This window comes from Phoxinus phoxinus (assembly GCF_949152265.1).
Source record: "Phoxinus phoxinus genome assembly, chromosome: 10".
NCBI lineage: Eukaryota > Metazoa > Chordata > Actinopteri > Cypriniformes > Leuciscidae > Phoxinus > Phoxinus phoxinus.
In genome coordinates, this window is record NC_136885.1 from 33,065,204 (window position 1) to 33,086,040 (window position 20,837).

Below are 20,837 nucleotides of genomic sequence, written 5' to 3' on the forward strand. Positions count from 1 at the left end.
TTCATGAGCTGTTGAAACGTCAGCGTGATATACTAATAGTGCCGCTCGCCATTGGTTGGCGTGAGCGTGACGCAATTAATATTAAACAGTTAAGCTTTCGCCGTGGTGTGTTTGTCGAAGTCAGATGAGCACCGCCTCACGCGTGAGAATATATATATTTTATCCTTTTTCTTGACGAATAATGACTTTATAAAGATTTGATTTGTTAAATATAGGAATAAAACGTTTTCAGACTGGATATATAGTGCCTTTGAACAGGACTATTCTGCTGTACAGTGGACTGTGAAGAAGATCATTAATGGATCAGCAAACTGTATCCAAGAGATCCAAATGATCAACATCAGCAGAGAAAACTGCTGGAAGCTGTTCAATGACGAATGTAAGTAGGAAATGTGTCGCTTTTTATGTTTAAGCTGTTAAAATAATGTAATATTTAATTATTCGCCATTGTAGTGTTATTAAAAAGTTAAATAAAGAAACAACATTCATTCTGTTTGAAAAGTTGATGTTTTTATATTGTTGTTCTTACTACAAGAGTTCCTCTATGAAGTGGTTTTGTGGAAGTTACTCATTATTACACTGTTTTCAGACTCACATTGCCTTTATGATGACATTTGCTAGGCAACACAATCTTTCTGTTCATGTTCAACAGGAAAAGCACAGCAGCAGGACTCCTTGTCATTGCTAACTTGTCCATTTGAAGGTGAAAGTTAGCAATAACACTGACTGATGTGTAGGACATTTGTATTCTGGTTTGTCTGAATTATTCAGCTGTTGAAGATTGAAGTGAGAACTAGAAATGGAAAATCTGAAGATTTAGGGCTTATGTAGTTTGAAAAACCTGGGTATTTAGGGGAAATTTGGTTGTTTAGATAGATAGATAGATAGATAGATAGATAGATAGATAGATAGAAGGCTATATGAGTTGCATTTAGACATTCTCAGGTTGGGGGTTTTAGAAAAAAGTCCCAAGTCCAAGGTCAGTCCTGTACAGTAACCGCTTTGTCAAGCCAACATAATGATGTCAGGCAGTCTTTTTAAAATGTTTCATTGTTCATGCTGGTTGAAGAGACTGTTCTCAGAGCACAATGCTTTATTAGCCTTTCATGCATACATTATAGAACAGTTCTGTTTTTTTTTTTTCATATTATTCCCATATTCGCAAGCTGTATTCATATTTAGCGTTTCTGTCTTTTGCAGCTGAACTGCTTTGGGCGTCACCATAGACGGACGGCACCCCAAAATGGAGGAAGCAGAATTGAATTGGTGGGACTGCCGATGCACTCCAGGGTCAACGGATGGTCACTGCCTCTGCACAGTTTCCAGCTGATAGCCTGGCTGATGTACAGCTTCATGGCCATCGTGGGTTTCGGGATTTACGTTCCTCTTCTACCAGCACCATGGAGCTTTGCAGCATACGGCGTATCCTTTACAAATAAAAAATAGAAAAGTTTCATGGTAGTGATTCTGATCACAAAAAAAATACACTTGTACTCTATAAAAAATGATATGATCAATAAGTCATGGCAAAATTACCTAATTTTTTCAAGTTATACAAGATTCAACTAAAATTAAGGCAGCGACTGAAGTTTTTAAGTTGAATTAGGTGGATTTTTTTTTATAGTGCCAATATTAACAAAATACTAAGCAGAAATGTGTAATTTTTTATAAAAATATAATTGGTATAATCCAAAAATGGTTTGGGCAAACAAGATGCAAAAAGAAATGCAAATTTAAGCTTGCAGTCTGAATTGAATACACAACGATAATTAATAAACAACAGTAACACTTTACAAAAAGGTTTCATTTGTTAACATTAGTGAACTACGTTAGAACTTAAAATGAATTTAAGCATTTATTAATCTTAGTTAAAGGGATAGTTCACTTTGAAATTAAATTTTGGTATGTTTTAGCTTACCTGAAGTGCATCCAAGATGTAGGTGTCTTTGTCTCCGCAGTAGTTTCAATTTTGATATTTTTAGGTCAAACCGTTCTTGTCTGTCAGTCATATAATGCAGGTACTGTATCCAAACGCATGCAGAGATGTCTCTAATAGCATGCAGAGGAAAGTCCAAATTAAAAAATTCCCCATCGTAAATGCACATTGATGGCCTAAGACACGAAACAAGCGGTTTGTGTGATAAAACGAACAGTATTTATATCGTTTTTATCTCTTTTTCACAACGACGTCCAAGTGATCTGTTTACACCGGATTGTTTTCCCCGGAAACTAATCTAACCGCCTTCGATTGGACGTTGCATTTTTAAACTCAGCAGAAACGCGTGTGATTGGCTGTACGGCTCAACGTATGCCTTTGATTGACCTGAACAATGAAGCGATAGTGTGTCAAGATAGAAGGCTTACAAATTGGGAATAAGTGAAAACTCAACACTCCCGGATGAGTTCGCGCGACCTTAAGCCATCAATGTGCACTTACGATGGGGAATTTTTTAATTTGGACTTTTCTCTGCATGCTATTAGAGACATCTCTGCATGCGTTTGGATACAGTGCCTATAAACCTGCATTATATGACTGACAGACTAGAACGGTTTGACCTAAAAATATCAAAATTGAAACTACTGCGGAGACAAAGACACCTACATCTTGGATGCACTTCAGGTAAGCTAAAACATACCAAAATTTTATTTCAAAGTGAACTATCCCTTTAATGTTAATTTTAACATTGACTAATACATTATTAAAATCAAAAGTTGTATCTGTTAATATTACTTAATGGACCTGAGCTGACCAATGAACAGCTGAATTTTTATTAACTAACAAAGATGAATAAATACTGTAACAAATGTATTGATGTTAGTTTATGCATTAACTAACCTTAAAATGTTAGTTCAACCAAAAATTATCCCATAATTTACTTACTTGCTGCCAAATGCAAGTGTTAATGGGAGTGAATGGTACCTGAGATTTCGAAGCCCAAAAAAGTGCATCCATCTATCATAAATGTAATCCATACGACTCCAGGGATTTATAAAGGCCTTCTGAAGCAAACTTATGTGTTTTTGTAAGAAAAATATCCATATTCTGGCTGAAGAGTGACCTCTGACCCTATGACCTATGAATGATCATTTTCATTTTTGGGTGAACTAACCCTTTAACTAATGGGACCATATTGTAAAGCATTACCTAAACAACGCATCTTTCTGTCGCATTGCAATCAAACCCCAACATACAACATGACCAGTTCATGAACAATTGACTCTTATGAGCTATTTTTAAATGCATCATTCAAAAAGACTCACAAACTCCTGAGTTAATAATTTAATCAGTCAGTCTAACGAACAAACTGAAAAGCAGGATTGTGTAGGAAACGCTGTGGCACACAAGCATCTCTGAGGGCAGATGTTCTGTTGCGCAGCATGAGCTCAATTACAGGCTGATGTCAGCAGTGTGTGTTTATGCAGATAATTGGAGGATGTAGTCAGGCAGGCTCTCAGCTCTCACACCGTGGACAGTGAGTTAAATGAACCCATAGGCCCTCTCTGAAACTAAATCTATGTGTGCATGTGTTTGTATTGTTGTTAAACCTTCACACTTCCTATCTAGTTGATCGGCACTGCGTTTGTTCTGCATTTGGTCACTCACGTGGTGGCCGTAACAATTGACCCTGCGGATCTGAGCGTTCGTAGGAGGAAGGATTACTCCAACCCCATGCCCGTGTTTGACAACAGCAAACATCAACATGTGATTGACAATCTGCACTGCACCCTCTGTGAGGTGGATGTGTATGTACATTAGCAGAAACAAGACGTTTTAAAAGGAATATTTGCTAATAACAATATTTAGAGTTGGGATAACAATTAAGAATTGTAGAATTCACCTTTTAATTCATGAGTGGGAATTTAAAGACAGGAAGAGGAATTTTTCTGTATCGATTAATCGCATCTAACAAAAGTGTTTGGTAACATAATATATGTGTGTATGACTGTTTGTATATATATATATACGTGTGTGTGTGTGTGTGTGTGTGTGTGTGTGTGTGTGTGTGTGTGTGTGTGTGTGTGTGTGTGTGTGTGTGTGTGTGTGTGTGTGTGTGTGTGTGTGTGTGTGTGTGTGTGTGTGTGTGTGTGTGTGTGTGTGTGTGTGTGTGTGTGTGTGTAAACAGTATACACACACGCACACATATATATATATAAATATGTGTAAATATAATTTATATATAAATATAAATATATATACACATTATGTTAACACATTTTTTTATGTTAGATGCAATTAATCGATTTGACAGCACTAATAATATAATGTAATATATAATATTAAATAAACAACACTTACTGCAGTATCAGAATTTTTATATACTATTGTAGTATTTATTTATATTTTCAGTTTTCATTTTAGTTTAAGTTTTAGTCATTTTGTTATGTGCTCTTCACTTTTATTAGTTTTTGTTTTTTATATTTCTATTTCTTTAATTAATTTTAGTTAAATTTTAGTACTTCAACTTCTTTAAGTTTGTTGCAAAGGCAACATTTCTAATTTATTAGTAGTTAGGATAGCAATAATTAGCAATTTTAAAAAAGTTTAAGTTTTTCATCTCATTTATATTTTATTTGAGCTGTATTGCAATTAACAAAACCAAATTTTTTTCATAGTTTTAGTTTACAATAGCAATGTTACATTTTAATGTTTGTTTTAAAATGGAGTTTGTTATCCAGTTTTCACCTCAATTCAAATTTAGGATTTGAATTTGAAATTCTCAGTTCATTTCTGAATGGCACACAGTATCAATACCTGATATAGACATGTCTAAACATCGTAAGCGTTTGCTTTAGGGAATAATCACGTCTCATTCTGCAGGGGACCTAAAGCCAAACACTGCAGTACTTGCAACAAATGCATCGCAGACTTTGACCATCACTGCAAATGGCTGAACAATTGTGTCGGTGGAAGGAACTACTGGTGAGCAGAAGTGTCATTTGATAACACAAATGGAGAACCAGCATTTGCATATCTATATGGTTTACAGACATTTCACGATAGCTGAACATTCATAGTTTTTTTTTTTCCCAGGTTCTTTTTCATAACCATCTCCTCTGCTGTTACTGGAATGATCCTCCTCATTCTTGTCGTCTTGTTTGTCTTCATTGAGCACTATGTGAATCCTGCTGTCCTACGCACTGCGCCGCAGTTTCAGAGTAAGACAAGTCCGTGTCTCTGGACTCATTTCCTGTTATTCGTCTCCATGGGTCACCATGTGATTTTACCTTTTTATTTTCCTTAGTTTAAAGGTCCCATATTGTCAAAACATGTTTCATGATAACAGAGATCTAGGGGCTATGAAACTACCATATAAGTTTTAAAACAGTCGATCCACAGACAAATGCACACAGCCTGCATAAAGTAGCTGTGCCTTTTCACAAGCCATTGTGACTTGCGTATAAATGTGATGTCAGAACCACCCCCACCAATGGTGGGTCACTCAGAAAACAACAGGCCAATCAGAAGAGAGGCTCATGCATATTAAGTAGGCAGGCCAAAATTGACCTGTTCTTGGCAGAGCTCCTGAGAAAGAAGCTGTGAAATATATATTGAGATGTTTTTTGGTACTTATACCGCAAATATATATTCTTAAGGACATCACGGTTTCCACAAAAATATTTAAGCAGCTCGACTGTTTTCAACATTGATGATAATAAAAAATATTTCTTGAGCAGCAAATCAGCATATTACAGTTTTTCTCGATTGTTTACACACATTTTCTGAAAGCATTCCTCATACTCTCAGAACTCTACTCACAAATCAAAAAACACACACCATTCATCATAATGACTTAAGCCTTTTTTTTGTTCAGTGTTACACTTACTAAAGACTGTACATTCATAAGTGTGTTGTAAAATATTTGAGAATATTGTTTCTATACTCAGAACACACAAATACACAGTAACAAATATATTTTATTTCCCCCACAAAAACAATGTACACAGTGTATGTACATCCCATCACAAAGTTGCACATACAGTGGTTCTACACACAAAACAACAAACTAATTTACTGTATACAGTTACAGTAAAAATGTTTTTAAAAATCCAATGTTGGCATCCATTGCTCCATTGAAGAGCTCTTTTGCCCTTTTATGCTAAAACTCTGATTGATAATTTTGTAAAACTGTGTGACGGTGTTCGATCATGTGATGAGTCAGTGTGCATATTTGAATGGCAGTGTGTTCCTTGTGAAAACAAGAGATTTTCTGCATGAAAACTGTGCCAAATGCAGAGAATTGTGTGTAGTGTTTTGAAAAAAAGTGTGTTTTAGTGTAAAGCAATAAATTGTGCTTGTAGTTTAGCAGAATTGGTTCAGGGGGTTAGTGAATAAGTTACATGTTGTGGTCATTGTGTCTCAAGTACCAGTATTTGTGTGTAAACAATTGAGAAAAACTGTAAAAGGATTTCTGAAGGATCATGTGACACTGAAGACTGACTGGAGTAATGATGCTGAAAATTCAGCTTTGATCATAGAAATACATTTAAAAAAATGTATTTATTCACATAGAAACATTATTCACATAGTTATTTTAAATTATAATAATATTTCACAGTATTACTGTTACTTTTAATCAAACAAATGCAGCCTTGTTGAGCATAAGAGACTTCTTTCAAAAACATTTAAAAAATCTTACTGACCCCAAACTTTCGAACGGTGATGTAACGTCTCATTTACAAGTTTTAATTTCTATTTTTTTATTTCCTAGCAGTGAAAGGAAATGGATCGTGGCTGGTTTTCCTTCCGGCGGCACCTTTAGAGGCCAACTCTATTAGTCTGCTGGCGTTGGCGTTCGTTACCATCCTGCTGGCTCTGGCTGCTCTCTTATTGCTCTGCCACTTGCTGTGCTTCCATATTTACTTGAGTAAGTGTTGATCCAAGCGTTATTGACTTTTAAAAGTAGATAGCAGCTTTTATTCATTATGTATCTTGTCACAGTGTTTCAGGGAATCAGCACATATGAGTACATCATTAGGAAGCGTCAGTCACCGTCACCGAACCCCAAAGAGAAAGAGCAGGTTCCTCCAGCGCTGCCGTCTAACGGGACCACTGCACTGGTACCAACACACGCCAACAGATATCAAATAAAAAATAAAAATACAACACAATACTAAATGATTGCATAGGGATAAATATATATATATATAAAAGGGGTCCTATTATGCTTTTTTTCTTTACATGTTCAGCGTGTTTAGTGTGTAATGTTTAGTGTGTAATGTTGCTGTTTGATCCCTCCAGCGGTAGTTATTCTCTATATCAGTGTCACTGTTTCTGAACTCCCTGAAACGCCTCCATTGTAGTCTTGAGCTTTCTTCCAGGAATGAACACGTCACAATATTCCTCATTTAAATAATTCACGTCCAAGCCATATGCTAAATAAAAAGGCGGGACCTGGATGAGTCGTGTTAGTATAGACCTTATGCGCCACAGAAACAAGGGCGCCGCCATCTTTTCAATATTGTCTTTGAACTTCCGTTTTTGCAGTTGCTCTGTATATTTCTATGGCATCGCTGTCCATGAGTAATTCGCTTTTGACGTGGATTTACTTAATGGAAAGTTAACGAAAGTTATCATAAGGATTGTAATGTTTAAAGCAGATGTTTTAACAAATGTCAGTAGACCGGGAAGATTTTAAAACGAGCTGTTCATCCATAAATGCGTAAGATCACTGTGAAAATACAGACCGGAAGACAAAAGACAATGAGCGCAGCGCTGAAAAGGGGCAGGGCTACAGGTATGACATCACTTTGTAGGCCAAAACGTGGAAGTGAGTTAGCATTTTAGCACTTCGGGTTCCATCGTCCCGAAGATAATGTTTTTTTTAATAGGATTTTGGTTAAATGGCTGAAAGAAGGTCTGTGGTGAACGCAAGCTCAAGACACTTTCACGTTTTATTCTACGACATAAAATACATCAGTATGACTGCATTTTGGCTTCAAAATTCATAAAAGTTGTGTTCATCTGTGAAAATTATCTTGATGGACAAAACGTCCAAGTATCATAAACGTTTTTTGATCACAGAGTTTGTTTTTTTGCGATAATCCAAAAGCCTATGGAAAAATCATATTGGGTTTTGTGTGATGCTAACTGCCGATTGGCCTAAAAAGTGACGTTGTATGCACTTGACCACTCTATTGTGTTGAAACTTGTGGTTATGGTAAGGGGAGGGACATTTCCCAAACACGCTCGAAGTGGTTGACCAATCACAACACACTGGCCCAGCCGACCAATCAGAGCACATTATGCTTTTCAGAAGGAGGGGCTTCATAGAGACAGGAACTAAACAGAGCGTTACTGACAGACTGTGAAGAGAGGAGACGCAACAATGGAGAATATGTGAAAAATAATGTTTATTTAACATTCAAGCATGACAACCTATTCTAGTAGAGCTAAAAAAAAAACACAAAATCAAGACTTTTAAAAAGGGTCCCCATTAAACTAATGCAAAATACAATTTCATGGATTACCAAATTCATTTTTCTCAGTTCAGGAGAGAGAATTTGATGATGTTTAACTGTATTATCTCCTGGGATTTAGAGAGGAAGCTTTAGACTAGTTTTATGCTTCGATTGAGATCAGAGGAAGGTCCCACCCTTAAACGCTATGCACTTTTCACTTCCTCCTAGGGTCTTGGGCTGCTGGAATCACCTGTGAACTGCGAAGCTCCCCTGTCCAGCAAGTCTTGGTAAGCTTCAAGTGCGCACTAAGAATAATAGTTAGTGGTTCTGGGGTTTTTTCTTAGGTGTTCTGCTACTTTTTCTTCTTAGTACCTTCAACCTGGAAGATAGAGGACAAACATCTAGTCGACTGTCAGAACCCATCTGTGCTGAGGTAATCAGACAAGCTGCCCACTCCAAATCCTAGTGAGCTGTCTATCTAGACAGGATTTTAAGGCATCTTAGAGCCAATGACTGTTGCGAAAATTATGCAGCATAAAATTAGCATTGAATCAGTGTTGTTATTTTTAACTAAAACACAAAATAATTTTAGGTAATTGAAATAACTCTGAAATGAAAAAAAAGTATTTAAAAAACTTAAAAAATTACAAATGTTACTTTGACAACTAACTAAAAGTTTTTAAAAACTAAATAGAAATATTTAAAAAACTTACAAAAATGACTAAACTAAAAAAAACTAAACTAAATATAAATGTGGATAATAAAAGCTAATTAAAAATATGAATAAGATACATTCAAAGCAGTGTTTTATTATCATTTATAAATCAAGTTATTGATTGTAATATTTGAAACATGCATTTTCTGTAAAGCTGCTTTGAAAGCGCTATAGAAATGAACATGAACTGAATTGAATAATACTAAAATGACACTGCATTGAATTTATATTTTTATGGAGAAGGTAATCCCATGATGCATTGTGAAGAGCTCGATAAAAAAATCCTTTCAAATGGCAGACTAAATGAGAAAATTGTTTGATATAATACAACCAGTGCCAAAAATAGACTATTTTACCCCCATATTTGTTATTATCCGAGCATAATGTGATTACAGATGGAGGAAGCCCGTGGAGAGAGACACCCGGACTTCAGCTCTGACGCACCAACACAAATGATTCCAGGTAAAAAAGCTGCAGTGATTGAAAAGTGAAAAGTGTTGACTGAAGGTGCACCTGACTGTCCTTCTGTATCCTGCTGGTAGGTGAGCCTATGATGTCACTTCCTGTGGGCTGGAACCTCAGTGGAATAGAGAAGCCTCAAGCTCCAGGGCGGAGCAACGGGAAGTCTGTGGAGGGACGGCCCATCGTTCAAGACCCGCTGGGAAGCTCCATCATGGATGCGGCGGTGGTTCATCAGCAGCTGATGACTGACACGCATCCTCAGTGTTTAGGCTTCAGACAGCAGACGCCAGAACATCAAGCCCACTGATCGTCTCATGCATGTTGCACACAGAAATATGGCTCGTTCTGATCTGACTGACTGACTGACTTAAATTCATTAAAATTAAAGGTGAAACTCGAAAATTTTGAAAATCATGCTTTTTTAAATCATAATTTATTTTAGTAATTCAACTTAAAAGGTGAAACTAATATATTAAATAGACTCATTACATGCAAAGTGAGATATTTCAAGCCTTTATTTGTTATAATTTGGATGATTATGGCTTACAGATTATGAAAACCCCAAATTCAAAATTAAAATATTGAAGGTTTTCATAAGCTGTAAGCCATAATCATCAAAATCATAACAAATAAAGGCTTGAAATATCTCACTTTGCATGTAATGAGTATATAATATATTAGTTTCACCTTTTAAGTTGAATTACTGAAATAAATGAACTTTTGCATGATATTAAAATTTTTCGAGTTGCACCCGTATTTTAATGAATATTTGAAAGATATTCTATTCAGTTTGAGGCACGTAGTAGCAAGATTCCCAGCAATGAGAAGCACAATTTTTTTACAGAATAAGCTTATTTTTTATGCTTGCTCACACTATAAACATATTCAGTACTCCACAACAAATGACTGAAATCGTTGTAAAATTGTACAATGAAATATAAGTTGTTCTATTTCTGTAATATATGTTTTTTTTACATTGTACAGCTGGTTTTATTTTATGATTTATATTGATTGTAATAACTCGTTGAGGATTAAATCACACAACTATTAGATGAAATAATGCACCACTGTATTTTCTCTTTTTATAATAAATGCCTAATAGATGTTTCTCAAGACGGCGTGTGTTTGATGCAGCACTAGATGGGGCTGTTGGGTGATGATGATGTCATTAGTGACAGTCTTCCTCATTTCTCTCATGTAATCACTGATGAAATTCAGCACTAGATCACTCCGTTGTCTTATTTCTCTTTGTATGTTGCTATCTACTTAAAACGGTCTGAATTTCGAAAAAATTCTGCCCTACAAACTAATGAAAATATAATATTTTATATCTACTAGTGAACATGATAAAACCATACTAACATACATTAAGATAATACATCATGTTATTGAAAGTAGATTTGCAAACAAAGGATGAACAGTGTTTACAGTTTTTATAAATGTCTCTGTTTTAAAAGTTTAAAGTGTGTGTGTGTGTGTGTGTGTGTGAATATTAAACTATATATATATATATACACTAACTCCTGATCAAAATGTTTTGATTCATATATATTTATTAATTATGGAATATAAGGATTATTAATAATTTAGTGCCAATAATAATTAAGCAGCCAATCAGCATATTAGAATGATTTCTGAAGGATCATGTGACACTGAAGATGATGCTGAAAATTCAGCTTTGCATCACAGGAATAAATTGAACATACAATATACAGTATTACACAATTAAATAAACAAGGTGTTTGTGCCTGAAATTTTAGACTTTCAAAAATAAACCTCTTATGAAATATTTACTGGAGCAACAAAACTGTGACAACTAGCCCCAGTCTCCCCTATATTATTCAGACGGGCTATTATGTAATGCTGATCTAGAACCCTTCACTAGTTGTGTAACACATTTCATGGATTTTATGCTTTATTCTCTATCTCACAGTGAAGACAAGCGTTGCTGCAGGAAACAGACACACTACTGATAGACACGCAGTTTATTTAGTCATCTTTCCTGCATTCCAGCGAGTTTCATCTGCATTAACAAGCTTCATCTTGATTGCATTCAGAGGAAACAGCTTCTCTATGGGGAAAACATTGTCCATGCTCCTGAAGACGTTCTGTTCATGCATCTTCCTTCATTTTGATTTATTTGTTTATGTTTAGTGTCAATGTTGGATTTGCATGCAAGAAAGTGAACCTTCCATTCTACTGAATTTATGAATAATTGATCACTTTTAGATGGTAATATTATGGTGTTAGATGGTAACAGAGTTGACACCTCAACTGAGAATCATAATATAAGCAGTTGGAGCCTTGGAGACACGCCAACATGCATGTTAAAATATAAAATAATAATGAAAATAAAACAAAATAATATTACATTTTTGTTTATGTATTTAAATATAGATAAGCTCATAACAAAAGTCTGTGTTCACTCGCTTATGTTCACTCACTCACGCATATTCAGATTGAGGTGACAGCGCGTGAGCCAATCATCGCGCGGCGCCTGCTGGTCCTCGAGCGCGCTCTCCAGCGCGGCGCACATTCACGCGCGGATGACAGCGAGCGTCGCGTCGCGTCTCTCAATCCCGCAGATGTCTCATGTAAACACATTCTGCTAGACACTGACAGAAAGAAGAAAACGACGGAGACATCATTCAGGTAAGACTGTGTTTTGACCATTCTAGCAGCGCGTTTCTCTCATACCATCCGAAAAACGCATTTTAAACGCAATTGATCACGAGCGTGTTTATGTTTTCATAATTTTACCTCGAATACAACCCGAGCACATTTCGTGCCTCATTTTTTACCGTTGTCACGGAAGTCCATTAGATTTGGTTTCGTTTTTGTTTTGTTGCGCAATTCTGTGACTGGTTTTGTTTTGTATTCGTCGGTATTGTTGCATGTAAGGATGCAGAGCTGCAGTTACATGCATGAGATGCACAGTGTTCATGACAATAACAATGATCACGTGTTTCATCATGATGATGCTCATGGTGAGTTTATATAACGCTTGTGTGATGCTGGAAATGTATACTGTTACATAAACGCCAGGAGTGTATGAGTGTCGATTAAAAGTGTAGAATCAAACGAGATGAAGAACGTAATTCTGTCTGTCTGTCTGTCTGTCTATCTGTCTGTCGTTCGTTCGTTCGTTCTGTCTATAATTCTGTCTATCATTCTGTCTATGGTTCTGTCTATCATTTCTATCTATCTATCTATCTGTCTGTCTGTCTGTCTGTCTGTCTGTCTGTCTGTCTGTCTGTCTGTCTGTCTGTCTGTCTGTCTGTCTGTCTGTCTGTCTGTCTATCTATCTATCTCTCTATCTCTGTCTGTCTGTCTGCCTGTCGACCCGTTTATCTATCTATATATCTATCTATCTATCTATCTATCTCTCTCTCTATCTCTCTGTCTGTCGATCTGTTTGCCTATCTATCTATCTATCTATCTATCTGTCTGTCTGTCTGTCTGTCTGTCTGTCGATCCGTTTATCTATCTATCTCTCTATCTCTCTGTCTGTCTGTCTGTCTGTCGATCTGTTTGTCCATCCATTTCTATCTATCTATCTATCTATCTATCTATCTATCTATCTATCTATCTATCGATCTATCTATCTATCTATCTGTCTGTCTGTCTGTCGGTCTGTCGATCCGTTTATCTGTCTATATTCTATCTATCTATCTATCTATCTATCTATCTATCTATCTATCCGTCCATCCATATCTATCTGTCTGTCTGCCTATCCATCCATCCATCCATCCATCCATCCATCCATCCATCCATCCATCTATCTATCCATCCATCCATCCATCCATATGTCATAAAATATGTTTGTGTATTGACATATCTGAGTGAATTTTAACATTCATTTATTTGAGGATTGTGCAGTTCAAGATAAGGAAAAAGTCTTGAGGTTTTTCACTTGATCTCCCATCACAGTTGTTTTGTCCATATGTTCATAGATTAGCTACGCCTGACCAGAGGACGAAGCCATTCGCTGAGTTTGGCCCAGATTTTTCAGTTCTAGGTTATGTTGTTCAAAAACACTGACTTTTGACGGCAACTATTACCCCAACATCTAAAACAGACGTTAAAAGTCGAAGCCTTAAAAAAACATGGCCTAGGCTGTACACCTGACATCATTAGTGCGTTGTTGCAGAGTCAGTGTACGTAGAAATTGCCATGCTGGAGACAAATAGCGTTCAGTGTGAGAGAGTGTACTAGGGATGAGAAAGACATGTGCGGGTGATGTAATGAAAGATGTAGTTGACCCGATCAGTGTCAGCAGGGTGATCTGGGGCCATCTCTGAACGTTTGTGAAGCAGACGGCCACACGCCACACTCAGACATCATGGAGACGTGTTTATCTGCTCTACATTTACTACATTTACATTTATGCATTTGGCAGACGTTTTTATCCAAATTGCATTCACGTTTTTTTATAAGTTGATGCATTATCTCTAGACATTAAACAGTCAAGACATGTTTGTTATTGCATTATTTTTCAGTGGAATCCATCCCAACTGATACCAGTTTGGCCAGTGTTAACTACTGATAGGTTCATATTTCCCCCTGTCCTCTTCCTGTTTATGCATTACATCATATCCTGTTTCTATGACTTCTGACATGTCCATTCTTGTCAGTCTTTTTATGTTGCTGACATTTTTTGAATTCCATGTTCATTTTTTGCTGATATAAATAGTGTTTTTTTGTTTAAAATAGGTCAGTTTATTGTCTGAGCTCTCATCTGTGCAATGCATGACCAGAAGGCGAATGCATATCATCATGCGCTCCACCAATCACAGATTCTCTTGAGGCCTGTGCGCATGCAAAAAAAAAAAAAAAAGCATTTCTCCCTCTCTGACATACTCTGTTCTTTTCTGAAGTCCACAGAATTACCTCCAGCATTAGACAGCAGCAGATGTCTGTCTTGATTGCTGTGTTATAAAAGCATTCAAGTTGACCTCAAAATTGCACAGTTATGGTTCCATACATCATGTACAATTAACATGATGAACTAAGAGATCACTTATAATCAGTTCAATCATTAGCAGTATCAGTTTTATTATGTTAATGATTGCAGAGATTTTATTGACTGGGTGTGTACATGTGAGTATTTATAGGAACTCTTGTTTTGTTGACCGATATGACAAATTGACAATAGTATTGGACTTGACTTACTCTTTTTATATAAAACATACTTTTTTATCACAGTAATTGTGTTATAATATATATATATATATATACATATATATATATATACATATATATACATATATAATACACATACACACACAATCTATAACTATACAATCTATAATATGCAAATACTATTACATTATACGTTTTTTATTAAATCACTGGATTATAAAAATAAATTATTGTACATGTCATTGATATATACTGTATATATATATATATATATATATATATATACACACAATCTATAACTATACAATCTATAATATGCTAATACAATTAGCCTACATCATAAGTTTTTTATTTAAATAAAAATAAATTATTTTACATTGATATTATATACTGTATATATGTTATATTATATATATATATATATATATTATTGCTTCATGCTTTTTGATTGTAATTATATATCCAAAATTATTTCATAAATATATGTTATTTTGATAATCCAGTGATTTAAATACTCAACGAATGCAATGTGATAATTTTCTCTCTTTATTTGTAACTTGATGGGGAAAAAAAACACAATATCAAGATTATATTCAATGTCAAATGAATGAGCCGATCTGAGATCCGTGCAGTAACACCAACCGTAAACAACTAAACTCCCAAGTTCTCCCTAGTTTTGATATTTCTATCTCGGTCACTCTTTTTTCAGCAAAGAAAGATAAGAATGTTATCTTTTATTGTCACTCTGGCCGGCTAATGCCAGCGATAGTGGCGATGTCACTGACGCGACCGTGTGTATGTAGTACACTAGACTACACAATGGGCCCATAGAGCTGAATGACATGATTGAGAGTGATTCATAAAGGTTTGTTTCTTTGTTGAAGGAGAAGTAAAACACAGCGCTCTTGAATAGGGACATCTTCAAGTGGATTTTGAGGGTCCTCTTGTACATTGACTGTACTTGAGGAGTTCACTTTGGCCCTACAGAGCTCTTCTGTCCGACCATAAAGACAGATTCATCGACTGTAGCTCATGTGTCCGGTGTTACGGCCGCGTGACGTAACCTCTCTGTCTGGTTTGGGACAGAAGATACGGCTAGTGCCGGTCCAGACTGTGTTGTATAAAGATTGACTTAGTGGTTTAAAACATAGAAAAGAAGAGACAGATCTGCTTTGGTTGTGTAGAGGTGTCATGACATTGCACTATGGGAGCTTCTGGGAGGTGAGCATTCAGCGTCTGTGAGAAAATTGATTACTTTCTGTTCGTTTTTACAACCTTGACGATTAGAAATGCTGTGTAATGTTGGTACCTGGATAAATGTGTGATAAAGGTGCATGTGAGCCAAGTCATGTGAGATTAGTCTTGTGTTGTCAGACTTCACACATCAACAAATTGCAGGTTATTCTGACCAAGTACCGCCCACTTAGACAGGAAGAGACCTTCTGACGTGCAAAGCGACCAATCACAGTTGTTATTGTTTTTTTGGGCTTTGTGGTTTTGAGTCTTTTGCTTTGTACTCTAGTGTTTTATAATGTGAAGATGTTTCTGCACTGATTCAATCATTTACTTTCTTACTACATGATTCAAATCAAATGCAAACCAAACTTTTTTGTTCTTGAGTTATTGATGCAAATGTTATATATAATCTCATATTTTGCTTTGTGTTGAAAATTGCATTTTAAAAATTAATTTTTATTGTTCAGGTGAAACTCGAAAAATGACAATATTGTGCAAAAGTTCATTTATTTCAGTAATTCAACTTAAAATGTGAAACTAATATATTGTATAGACTCATTACATGCAAAGTGAGATATTTAAAGCCTTCATTTGTTATAATTTTGATGATTATGAAACCCCAAATTCAAAATTAGAATATTGTGAAAAGGTTTTCATAAGCTCTAAGCCATAATCATCAAAATGATAACAAATAAAGGCTTGAAATATCTCACTTTGCATGTAATGAGTCTATATAATATATTAGTTTCACCTTTTAAATTGAATTACTGAAATAAATTAACTTTTGCACGATATTCTAATTCTTCGAGTTTCACCTGTATTTTGATATCTTAAATCTTGCTCTTTGAAAGTTGAAAGTAAATGTGATTAAAACAGTGTGAGTGAGTAATGGTAAGCATCGGCCCATGAGAGCATATTGAAGGGTTTGTGTTTAATTCTGGACGGTTACATCATGAAGGAAACACTTATTCTCATCCTTGTAATGTTTGACCTGAAGCAAACTGTGCTCTAGAATAACTACTGTGATCTAGTGTTGTTTAAAGTGTAATATCATGATACTGTAGTCGTTTTCTATCACATAAATAATATATACTGTATCATGATGTAGTTTTTTTGGTTGGAAATATATATAATCATGAGGTAATGCCTATTCTTAGTAATCCAGAGAATAATCAAAATTTTCAAACCTTTTTATTTGATTTATTTACTCTTTCTATTTGGATCTTGATGGACTCAAACCAAAGGATCAGATGAATCAGAGCAAATTAATGAATCAAAATTAGCTTCATATTATAAAACACTTGAGTTCAAACTAATATTATTAGGTGTTTAAGCACGAAGCCATAAAACTGATCGTGCAGCCCAAACTTTAGGCCTAGAGACTTGAAACTTGTTTCGATGGTAGTTGTCTTGCTCACTACTCAGATACAAGGACTCAGCCAAATCGACCAATAGGGGGCGCTACAGTGATTAAAAACACTGTATTTTCCATTGAAATCCTCAGCTCAAGACAAAACGTAGGCTATATCTCCAATTTTATTTACACCATTAAAATCTTTCTGCCATTTTTAATTTTCCGAACTCTCATAGGCCGTTTGTCCGATTCACTCGAAACTTGACATGCATCATCTAGACTAGAGACCCCCATGGCAAAAAGTTGTCTGAAGAATTTCGATTGGTGATTCACGCTCATGACGGGGACGCCAAAACATCCAAAGTAGGCAGGGCCACTTTCACTAAAATAGCTATTACTCTTTTACGCTATGAGATATTTTCACCAAACTTATTATACTTATGATGAGCTCATTCTCTGGTCAAAAAAATCTGCAATGATTCACAACTTGGTGGTCCTCTGCTGCCATCTACTGGTTATAATGTTAATTTTGTCATTCTACTCACTAATATAGTTCTTTTCACAGGTTTTGCTTTTGCATACATTTTTAGACATTGTAAAATCACTATTATAACATTTACAATCACGTTTTGTCAAAGTTTATCTCTTCATCCTTAGGTATCAGTTTTGACAATTGTGCCACATTATGATTAATGTGAAACCTGAAAATGGTGTTATACAAAGGGGTCGCCTAGACCCTAACAACATAGATGGCATAAAGGTCTTAAAACACTTGAACCCTGTTAGTTGCTACTTGCAGCTATATTTATTATTATTTTGCTTTGCTCTTTGTTAATATTCATGTTCAATACAAAACTACTATTGTCATTTCAGCTGCATCAAGAAGCAAGAGGAGCGAGTCAAAGTGAGCAACACTGACGTGGAATCCGAGAGCTGGAGGGGCAGCAGAGGGCAAAGGTCAGACTAGAGATGCTATGTCAGACTTCTACACAATAAAAGTATGTATTTCACTGGGGATATGGAAATACATGCTCTTGAGAATATCTAAGATAGTACGCTGGAAATGAGTGCAAACATAAATGTAATTGGCCACAACATAAATAGTAATTTTGGTGATCAAAGATGAGTTTTAAGGCATATAATTATTGACTACAGGGGGACTTATATAATATAATATATATATAATATACAAGTGGCATTTCAGAAATTGATTATTAATAGCATCTAATGTTCTGAAATCTCAGCAGAAGATTACACAAGATGGCCTTAACTGGTTTTGGGTGGGTAATGCTGAACTGTTTGTGGACCAGCTGGCTCAACTGGTTATTGATGCAGCTTGATCAGCATAACCATGATCAGCATGAAAGTTGTCATAACATGAACAGTGTAATATGGATATAGAGACACATACTACGGTACAGGTGCTGGTCATATAATTAGAATATCATGAAAAATTTGATTTAATTCAGTAATTACATTCAAAAAGTGAAACTTGTATATTATATTCATTCATTACACACAGACTGATATATTTCAAATGTTTATTTCTTTTAATTTTGATGATCATAACTGACAGCTAATGAAAATCCCAAATTCAGTATCTCAGAAAATTTTAATATTACTTAAGACCAATACAAACACAGGATTTTTAGAAATGCTGGCCAACTGAAAAGTATGAACATGAAAAGTATGAGCATGTCCAGCACTCAATGCTTAGTTGCGGCTCCTTTTGCCTGAATGACTGCAGCAATGCGGCGTGATGGAGTCGGTCAGTCTGTGGCGCTGCTCGGGTGTTATGAGAGCCCAGGTTGCTCTGATAGTGGCCTTCTGCATTGTTGGGTCTGGCGTATCACATCTTCCTCTTCACACTACCCCATAGATCTTCTATAGGGTTAAGGTCAGGCGAGTTTGCTGGCCAATTAAGAACAGGGATACCATGGTCCTTAAACCAGGCACTGGTAGCTTTGGCATGTGTGCAGGTGCAAGTCCTGTTGGAAAATGAAATCTGCATCTCCATGAAGTTGGTCAGCAGCAGGAAACATGAAGTGCTCTAAAACCTCCTGGTAGACGGCTGCGTTGACCTTTGACCTCAGAAAACACAGTGGACCAACACCAGCAGATGACATGGCACCCCAAACCATCACTGACTGTGGAAACTTTACACTGGACTTCAAGCAACGTGGATTGTGTGCCTCTCCTCTCTTCCTCCAGACTCTGGGACCACGATTTACAAATGAGATGCAAAATTTGCTCTCACCAGAAAAGAGGACTTTGGTCCACTGTGCTTTATTACATCCAGAGTCAGCGCAGCCGTCTACCAGGACATTTCCAGAGCACTTCATGCTTCCTTCATTTTCCAGCAGGATTTGCATCTGCCCACACTGCCACAAGAACCAAAACCTGGTTCAATAACCATATTACTGTGTGATTACATGTAATATATTTTGCTTTTGTGGGTTTTCATAAGCTGTAAGCCATAATTATCAAAATTATAACAAATAAAGGCTTGAAATATCTCACTTTGCATGTAATGAGTCTATATAATATATTAGTTTCACCTGTTAAGTTGAATTCTTGAAATAAATCTACTTTTTGATGATATTCTAATTATATGACCAGCACCTGTATATAGACATAAAAAGTATTTACCGGTAGACACTTAATCATGTCTAAATAAATGCCTTTGCATAAGATACAACGTATCAATGATTATGTCAATGATTATGAAAAAAGATGCACAAACACATTTTAAATTGCAATAATATTACCAGTAATATTAACCTTTAAAATTCACGTTCTTTACCAGCAACATGGAGGAGTTTAAAGTTCAGACCGCCAAACATCCTGCACCCAACAGTTCACCCATGAGGCCGCACAGTGAGCACTCGAAAGAACAAGCAGCCAAACGCCTGTCCTCCGCATCCAACGGCACGAGCGATGGAGGAGCGGGCTGTAAAACGCCTGTGGAGATCACTGCGCTGGAGGAGTCCTTCCGACGCTTCGCCATTCACGGAGACACGCGAGCCACCGGGAAAGATCTGAACGGCAAGAACTGGTCCAAACTGTGTAAAGACTGCGGCGTCATCGATGGCAAGAGCATCACACTCACAGACGTGGATATAGTCTTCTCTAAAGTCAAGTATGCCATAATCTGCAGCACTTTTACACATTTAGGAGTAGAGTTACGGAAGTAAAAGCCCCATTCATTTTCTACACAGAGAAATTTATTTTTTATGCAAAAGGCCCGTTCACATCAAGGTCGTTAACTATAACAATAATGATAATGGTATGTAAAGGAATAGCAGAGTCCACAACACAACTAAAACAACAATATTGTTGGAATCACTTTCGAAATGATTTTTTCCAGGTGATAAAAACATCAACAGCCAATCAGAATTCATCCTGCTTTAAAGAGCTCGAGCATTTAAAGCTGCAGACGACAAAACTGCAGCATGCTCTTATAAACAGAGCATTATTTTGCATTGGTGTGGACGCTAATAGTTGTCTCTGTAGTTATCGTTATTGGTG

General features: G+C 36.2%; 2 protein-coding genes across 6 annotated transcripts in view; both read left to right on the top strand.

The window, feature by feature from the left end:
* The first annotated feature begins 53 nt into the window (after nucleotides 1-53).
* zdhhc11 (zDHHC palmitoyltransferase 11) lies at nucleotides 54-10,697 on the top strand. 3 transcript variants are annotated; one of them, XM_079626611.1, is made up of 12 exons: nucleotides 61-142; nucleotides 233-379; nucleotides 1,201-1,422; nucleotides 3,566-3,744; nucleotides 4,820-4,921; nucleotides 5,033-5,157; nucleotides 6,711-6,866; nucleotides 6,941-7,059; nucleotides 8,629-8,687; nucleotides 8,770-8,833; nucleotides 9,511-9,577; nucleotides 9,658-10,688. In XM_079626611.1, the coding sequence occupies exons 2-12, from the start codon at nucleotides 371-373 to the stop codon at nucleotides 9,882-9,884; spliced, it is 1,329 nt and encodes a 442-aa protein (XP_079482737.1). In that variant the 5' UTR covers nucleotides 61-142; nucleotides 233-370; the 3' UTR covers nucleotides 9,885-10,688. The 3 variants fall into 3 exon arrangements, with proteins under 3 accessions (XP_079482736.1, XP_079482737.1, XP_079482738.1); XM_079626610.1 differs by having other exon boundaries at nucleotides 54-379; nucleotides 9,658-10,697; XM_079626612.1 differs by having other exon boundaries at nucleotides 78-379; nucleotides 6,714-6,866.
* A 1,333-nt stretch (nucleotides 10,698-12,030) lies between these two features.
* tppp (tubulin polymerization promoting protein) overlaps nucleotides 12,031-20,837 on the top strand; it is a 19,009-nt gene continuing 10,202 nt past the window's right edge. Inside the window, exons 1-3 of one of the 3 annotated variants that reach the window (XM_079625195.1) lie at nucleotides 12,031-12,229; nucleotides 18,183-18,266; nucleotides 20,116-20,448. In XM_079625195.1, coding sequence (XP_079481321.1) covers nucleotides 20,120-20,448 — 329 coding nt within the window. In that variant the 5' untranslated portion in view covers nucleotides 12,031-12,229; nucleotides 18,183-18,266; nucleotides 20,116-20,119. Of the gene's footprint in view, nucleotides 12,230-15,803; nucleotides 15,941-18,182; nucleotides 18,308-20,115; nucleotides 20,449-20,837 lie in introns of those variants that run through there. The other 2 variants (XM_079625193.1, XM_079625192.1) reach the window with 2 other exon arrangements.